This window comes from Berghia stephanieae, chromosome 4 (assembly GCF_034508935.2).
Source record: "Berghia stephanieae isolate SIO BIC M18660-M18661 chromosome 4, UCSD_Bste_1.3, whole genome shotgun sequence".
In the NCBI taxonomy this organism is placed as follows: domain Eukaryota; kingdom Metazoa; phylum Mollusca; class Gastropoda; order Nudibranchia; family Aeolidiidae; genus Berghia; species Berghia stephanieae.
The window spans coordinates 71,869,528-71,877,854 of record NC_088363.1 but is presented as its reverse complement, the minus strand read 5'-3'; the positions used below and the strand labels follow the sequence as shown (position 1 = coordinate 71,877,854).

The 8,327-nt window shown below is 34.5% G+C and overlaps 1 protein-coding gene across 2 annotated transcripts in view; it reads right to left on the bottom strand.

Annotated features, from left to right (window-relative positions):
- Nucleotides 1–3,804: 3,804 nt before the first annotated feature.
- Nucleotides 3,805–8,327, bottom strand: part of LOC144971159 (uncharacterized) — a 19,592-nt gene continuing 15,069 nt past the window's right edge. For both annotated transcript variants that reach the window (XM_078911644.1, XM_078911643.1), the window contains exon 6: nucleotides 3,805–4,304. In XM_078911644.1, the coding sequence (XP_078767770.1) occupies nucleotides 4,133–4,304 (172 nt within the window). In that variant the 3' untranslated portion in view covers nucleotides 3,805–4,132. The remainder of the gene's footprint in view (nucleotides 4,305–8,327) is intronic.

Sequence of the window (8,327 nt, the reverse complement as noted above, 5' to 3'; positions counted from 1 at the left end):
GCAGCCCAGAACGATGCTGCCGGGCTTATTTTTAGAAAGAGGAGAAATCTATCTGCATCGGATTTGCTAAGAGAAGTCCACTGGCTTCCCGTTTAGAAACGTATAGAATAGAATAAAAGATGTACTATTGTTTTTAAATCGCCGCACTCTGAGTATCCTGGATACATTAATGAAATGCTTAAAGTCTACGTCCCAGCGAGAAATATGTGATCAAAGTCTGATTATCAAATCCTTGTGAAGTCAAAAATGACTCGCAAAATCGGCGAGCATGCTTTTTAAAATTCGCACCCCTTATCTGGAACTCCCCTCCAAGATACAGCATAGGTAGTTATGTAGTAGAATTCTTAAAAAAAATATCTTAAAACTTTTCTTTTGACTATGTAACACTGTATACTTCTATTGCTTTGCTTCACACTGCATGTTTGAGTGGTTGTTTGAATGAAAAATGTTACGCTACTGTTAAGTGTTTTGAGCTTGTTAAGATAAGAGTAAGGCGCTATATAAATATTATTATTATTATTATTATTATTATTATTATATTATCATCATCATCATATCATCATCATCATCATCATCATCATCATCATATTATTATTATTATTATTATTATTATTATTATATATTATTATTATTATTATTATTATTATTATTAAATTATTATTATTATTATTATTATTATTATTATTATTATTATTATTATTATTATTATTATTATTATTATTATTATTAAGTGTGTATGTGTGTGTATGTCTGTGTGTGTGAGAGAGAGAGAGGGAGAGAGAGAAAGAAAGAAAGAAAGAAAGAAAGAGAGAGAGAGAGAGAGAGAGAGAGAGAGAGAGAGAGAGAGAGAGAGAGAGAGAGAGAGAGTAAATATCTAAGTTTTGAAAATGGGCTATCCCACTCGTTCTTAATACCACCCAATTGAGAGAGATAATTAAGAACTGGCCTCTTGTGATAGATAAGTCCTTTCTCGCTGCACCAATCGCCATGGCAAGATACAAGTGTATATCTAAATCAGACATATCGTCACCTGCCTTTTGGGAACAATCTTGGATGGATACATAATCATGTACATTTCTTTAGATAAAGAACACCACGCGGCCAGGAACAAACTATTACGGTTCGTAATAAAACATTGAACACACACACACACATACACACACAAACAAACACATACACACATTCTTTCTCTCTCTATCTCTTTCCTCATTCATAGTAGATCCATCTTTTGCCATACACATCACTCCGATAAGAAATTAAGTACATGGTTGACGTCACAATGCTGTTTGTTATTTTTGTGCCAGCCAAATACATAGGTCATCAAAATTATTCACAAGCATGCCGTAAACATTGCATACATTGTAAACGTTCTTTTGCCGAAACTGGGACCATATAAGTGAACTGTATAACATCCAAATTAAATACAAGGGAGGTAATGGTGAAAAAACTAATGTTAAAGATTGCATATGAATGATGTCCCCTTTGCATTAAGAAGGATAATATAGCTTGACGAGAAGCTAATGTGGTCTCAAATAATCTTTATATATTAAATATATTATATATTGTTTGTGTGTTGTCACTCAAATGTTGGGGCTGCCTTATAGTATGATCGGTATAGTTACTAGTGGTGTGAAACTCGACTTGTCACCTGTAAGTTCTGGGTTCGAAAGTTTAGTATTTAAAAGAGGCCATTCACTCACACATTCTCACAACATTCAAATGTAAAATGAGTACCTGGCCGAAACCACCATTGTGACTTATTAATATATATATATATAATAGCACCTTACAGGACAGGTATCTTGTCTCGACCTATATGTCAAACGTTATTGTTGGGTTTCCATTCAAATCAATTCATATTTCTTTATTGTCAGATTATGCCGCATATGTGCGGCTATGTAGTCTAGTGGTATGACACTCGCTTTCTGAACGGAAGGACCCTTGTTCAAGCCTCGCTCGGCTCATAGTTGAGTCCTTGGAAAAATGCTATTTACTCACATTCTCTCACCGTACTCAGGTGTAAAATGAATAACTGGCTGTTTACAGCGTTGTCTCTGTAGGTAAAAAAAATTGTAATATCACCTAACAGGCGTCATGTCTCATTCTTCATGGTAAATGTTGCTGTTAGTCAGGGACCCACCTTGTAAAGCGCTTTGAGCACAATAAGTGGATATAGCGTTATTTAAAGCTCAAGTCATATTACTCAGAGTACATAGGAGTTATTGCAAATATAAAAACAAGAATAAATAAATAAATATATAATAGATTTCTATGATTTGTCTCCAACTCCTTGTAAATCTTTTGTAGCTGTGGCTATATAAAAAGTCTCACTTTTTACGCCCTCTTATTGTGAAAAATTGTTCACAATACTGTACTGTAATTTCTGATTGTTGTTGTTGTTATTATCGATTCCTTAAGACCTTATAACAATAGAGGTGATCTGGCCTTCGAATCAAAAAGTTGCCATATTAAAAAAAATCCTAAGTTTTGTTTTAGTTCTTGTTTATTTTGGTGTTTTTTTTTGTTTTTGTTTTTTCAAAAAATTGCAAAGCAATCAGCCACCCCCTTGATCCTGTTAAACCCATTTACTGTTATAGAGAGATGGACCAGATATCCGGAGATCCAGAAGCGCCAGTCTTGAAATTCTGGCGATGCTGAGAATACCGTGGTACCGTACTCTAAAAATAAATTTAAAAAAAAAGAAAAAAACAACCAAACATAAAAAACAACAAACAAATAAACAAACCAACAAACAAAGAAAACAAACCAAAAAAAATAACAAAAATAAAACAAAAATAAAACATCCTCCCCCCCAAAAAAAAACCCAACAAAAAAGAACAAACAAGAAAACAACAAAACATTTTTATAATGTTGGCCAGAAAATGAGTTATTGATTTTATTGAGTTATTATAACAGATCTTGACGAGTTGAAAGTTATTTTAAACGAAGACACATTTTCGGGCCAAAATTTGAGAAAAATATGTTTTGTTTCTTCTCAGAGTACGGCAAAATAGTTGGTGACCGAGGGGGTGAGTGAATGTGATCGCGAAATTCTGGCTTTTTTATTTTATCTTTTAGTGCCGTCTTATGATACTGTGGTAATGATATTCAGCTTGTACCCATCCGTTCCTAGTTCCAGTGCAACTGAGAGCGGTGCAAAGTTCAGTACTCGAGAAAGGCTTTTTACTGACATTCTCGAACCATACAAAGATATAGAATGACTGCCTATTTGTTTGGTAACGTTGTCACTATCGAAGTAATACATTGGCTCTCAGGCACATTAATATATAATATATATTATTAAGTATTTCTCTGTCGACATGGGGTCTCTTGTAAACGCTATTGTATACACACGATGGTTAATGAATTTGAGGGTAACCCACTTTTTAATCGATTCAGTCATGAATGTATAATAGACGATAGTAGATTTGTGACTATACCGAAAAGAGACTTTTATCAGAGTTCGGCAGTACCGGTCAGACGTGCCACAATTAATGGTAGCACGTCTGACTGGCAATCAGAAGGTCTGAGGTACGATCCCCGATCGAGGTCGACTGATTATTTTTGGGATGGTATTTTTCTTATAGTTTTCTTTCTTGCTTTGTCTGGCACATTTCGTACACACTTGTTCAGTTCTTTATCTTACACCGGTGCCTGCTCCTTAATTTCTTAATTTGATACTTGATATATTTTATCCATGGTTTCCATTCAATGTTATTTTCTCTTTAACTCCGAGAATCAGAAAATCGACCCAAGCAATTGATTTTAACACATTACCAAGTGAAAAAGCAATTGACTCAGCCCTCAAGCAATTATCAAACATTTATTTTCCTTTTTACTTGATTTAGGCTCGTAGCCTGTTGCAAAACACATAGGCTACACGTTTAGAACATGACGCTCATCATTTACGCTATATTATAATATTGTTAAGTTATTATCATTGATCATCATTACAATTATTATCATTCTTGATGTCTTTTTTCTTGTGATTGTTGACTACCCTCCCACCCCCGTGATGTTTCACTTATTTAAGATAAAAAAGTAATATATATATATATATATATATATATATATATATATATATATATATATATATATATATATATATATATACTTCAACCAATCTGTAAAATCACACGATGTTGCTTTTTGAAGAGACCAGCGATGTTAGCAGCGAGATGGAATACAAGAACAGGACGAAGAGCAGCGAGGTCCCAATTTGAATGGGTGCAGCACCTGATAAACATTCATCGACTGTCTTGGAGTGCGGATAGACAGCTATTTTCAGTTGTTTCAGACAGTCCCTGAAGAGACAAAAAGGTAGAAAGAAACGACATTGAGTGCAACGTATTTGTACATTTTTTATTACATTATTTGCGGCAAGTAGCCTCGATCTGGAATTGTCACGAAGCTGCTAGAAGCTGAGGACTTAAAAAAAATAATGATCAAAAATGGAAATAACAGCGTAAAAAAAAAAATCCCAAAAAGAAACCCCCCCCAACCCACCCCCCCAACAAAACAACAAAAAAGAAAACCAACCCCCCCCCCCAAAAAAAAAAAAAAAAAACAAAAAAAAACAAAACAAAACAAAAAAAAAAAAAAAAAAAAAAAACCAAAAACAAAAACAAAAACAAAAACAAAAAAACACAATTCCAAACACGGCACGTTTCGGGCTCAAAACCCTTCTTCAGCAAATAACAGGAACTTACTGTTTTAGTTGTTGGCTAAAGAAGGGTTTAGAGCCCGACGCATTTCGTTTTTGGTATATAGTTCCTGTTCGAATATGTTAATAATAATAATAATAATAATAATAATAATAATAATAATAATAATAATAATAATAATAATAATAATAATAATAATAATAATAAAATAATATTAATAATAATAATAATAATAGATCTTTATTGTCCATAAATATGGCAATTTGTCATTTAGTTACACTTGTTATAACGTTATATGATAACTATAACATTGAACAGATATTTCACTCCTACTTATTTCTCTCTCTCTCTCTCTCTCTCTCTCGCGCGCGAGCGCGCGCTCTCTCACTTCCTCTCTTTCTTTCACGCGTGCGATATACACAACATAAACATATTCATTTAATTTTCAATTCGTTACATTTGTGACAATTCGACACGAAATATTATCATCAACTGGTCAATTAATCAAACATTAAATAAATTAATCAGTCAATCAGTCAACGCATCAATCCTTGGTTTTGCTGTACCATATGAACTATTCAACATTTTTATTGCTGATGGAACGAACGTTGATTTATACTTGTTAGTTCTACATTTAATCAGACAAAACCTTCTCCCAGATGGTAAAAGACTAAATTCATGGGATAAAATATGTTTTTAATTGTTGGTAATTGAGAATGCTTTCCTTTCTATTGCTTTTCCATGAATTCTTTCTACTCCATCAAGAGGATGGTTTATTATTTTTGATGCCTCTTTGATTGATTTTGAAATTTGTATCTTTAAGTCGGCATCCGCCAAACCACACTGTGCAGCCAAACGCAATTACACTTTTAATCAATGAGTCATAAACTCTTAACATAGTTTTCTTCAATGTTCTCAATTTCCTTAGGATGTATAATCTTTGGGCAACTTTCTTAGATATTATATTAACAATGGTTATTCCTAGATATTTAAAATATTAAACTCTCAACATCGTCGTTACCGATCGTCACACGCTTTAAGTCGTTTTTATTTATTACACCAAACACCCGTTCTTTCGTTTTTTTCAACATTTAGTTCAAGCTGGTTTTGTTCACACCAATCGGTGAATATATTAATTTGTTTGAAATAATTCTTTACGGTAACTTCAGTATCATCTGCATATTTCACTACAAAACAATTTTCAAAGGATGATCTGCAGTTTTTGGTGTATAAGATATACAGGATTGGGGAACTTACGCAGCATTGGGGACATCCTTTCGACAACGTTCTTTTGGTGGAGATATTTTCACCCAATTTTACACATTGCGGTCTATGGGTCAGAAACTCTTTATACCATTTAATAAGGTAGTTTGGAATATCCATGTTGCACAACTTTTGAAGCAAAATATCTGTGTTCATCGCATTAAAAGCTGACGAAAAGTCGACATAAAGGATTCTGGCGTAATTCGAGGGCGTTTGGTCAAGGTGTTTTGAGATCGAATTTGTGGCGGTTAAAAGTGCGTCTTCTACACTGAAATGTTGCTGGTATGCAAATTGGTACGGATCAAGCAATTTCAGGTCATGATATTTTTTGTAGGAGCTCACATTTTAATTTTTTTCTAAACATTTCATTACAAGCGATGTAATCGCCACAGGACGGAAGTCGTTCAATACGGTTGGGCAACGCTTTTTTGGAACTGGAACGACAATCGATGTTTTCCAAAGTACTGGCACTGATTGTTCATCGATTGACCTTTGAAATAGTTTTGTATAAGGTATAGCCAGTTGTTGGTGACAGTTTTTCAAAATAGTTCCGGTAATGTTGTCTGGTCCTGGTGCTTTATGTTCTTTACATCGCCGGAGGAGGGAGCTTACAGTTTCTTCTTCAACATCTTCAACATTCCTTGTGGGAATGTTCGTTTCTTTTGGTCTACTCCTCCCATTTGCTTTATCATCTCCCATGCTTTCCTTGCGCAGCCCAATCTCAGTTGTTGCTCCATTTTGATTTGGTATTCAACCTTTTCTTCTTTTATTGTATTTCTGATCTCCTTTCCCTTTTCAAATTCTAGTTTAATGTCACCACTCATATAGGCAATTTTCTTTTCGTTGAGTATATATTTAAGTCGCTTTGTAACCCATGGTTTATTGTTAGGAAATGTCCTAATTTTTTTTTTTACACGCATAAATCCACACAAAATGCAATATAACATGTCACAGTATCAGTCCATTCATTTTTGCTTATTAATGTGCACAATTTATAATTATTCTTAGTCAGAATAAATTGATGGTAAAAATCTAGTTTCTCGTCAAAATATCAGAATGTGAAACTTTGAAATTTTTCTTTTTTTTTTGAAGTTAAAGAAACAAAGCTCAGTTTCCTCGACGAAGGCATTTAACTTAAATCAAAATTTTAAAAGTTAACTTAAAAATTCTATTTCAAGTAACAGATTTATCCCGAAACATGATGCCATTTTGAGACGACTGATCTCTTTAAGGGCGGGATTTGATTACACTCTAACCTGGTATCCATTTTACAGTTTTCACCCAGAGAAATAGTGATTTTAATGACGCCCAAGTACCAAGCTATTACTGCTTTGAAAGAATTCTACTTGCCCCTAAAGGGTGAAATCTCGAAATCTCAAATTATCATCGCGTGGCTATGGCGCTCAGTGGTACGGTGTCTCATCTTGTCACAAAAGTCAAGCAGTGCTAAGTGTGGTTAGATGGGTGACAGTGATCGTGGAAATGCTTGTCCCGACGTTGTGTCCTTGGGTGAGGCACTGAACACAACCAAACTCGACTCAGGTGAGAATGATTCACACACCTTGAAAGTGTCATCGGTGTTTATAGAAACACGGAAGAAGATGTAAAGGCCCGTATCAGAAAATCAAGGGTCGCTTTAGCATTTTGAAAAAAAAATATGGAAATTTAACATTATTACAACTTGCACAGGAGTCGTGTGTTTGATTCAAATGTTAACGGAGTTTTGATCTTCGGTTCGGAAACGGGGAGGACGAACAAAACAGACATAAATAAAATTCAAAGCTTTGTCAACTCATGTCTAAGACAGATTTAAAGAGCATATTGTTTTTTTTTTAAATAGCAACATCGAGCTGTGACAGAAAACAAACCAACAGCCAATTGAAAAAGAAATGTTGGAGAAAAAATGGAGATGGATTGGTCACACTCTGAAAAAACCGACAAAACCATCACCCGGCAAGCTTTAACCTGGAATCCACAGAATAAAGGAAAGAAGGGCCGACCAAAGAACACCTGGTGAAGAGATGTAGAGGCGAACATCCAGCGGTCGGGACAGACATGGAGAAGTCTGGAAGACACAAAAGAGGAGGACCTTCGTTGATGGCATATGTCCCAGTAGGGGCATATGGCCCAAGTAAGTATGTAAGTAATGTTTCTTTCTTAAAAAGAGAAGATATAGTTATAACAATAATATAGCATATCTCAGAAGGCAAATATATCAATACTTTCATTTTAATGTCTGAAAAGTATTCTTTTAAAGTCGTAAAAGTAATATAGCCGGAGTTCATCCCACTATCTGTAGTGTTAAACGAAATCTGACAATTGTTGACTACCCTTTGGATAACGACACTAGTCTATTGCTCTATCGCAGATTCATTCCTGCCAGATCTACCAGATCCAACT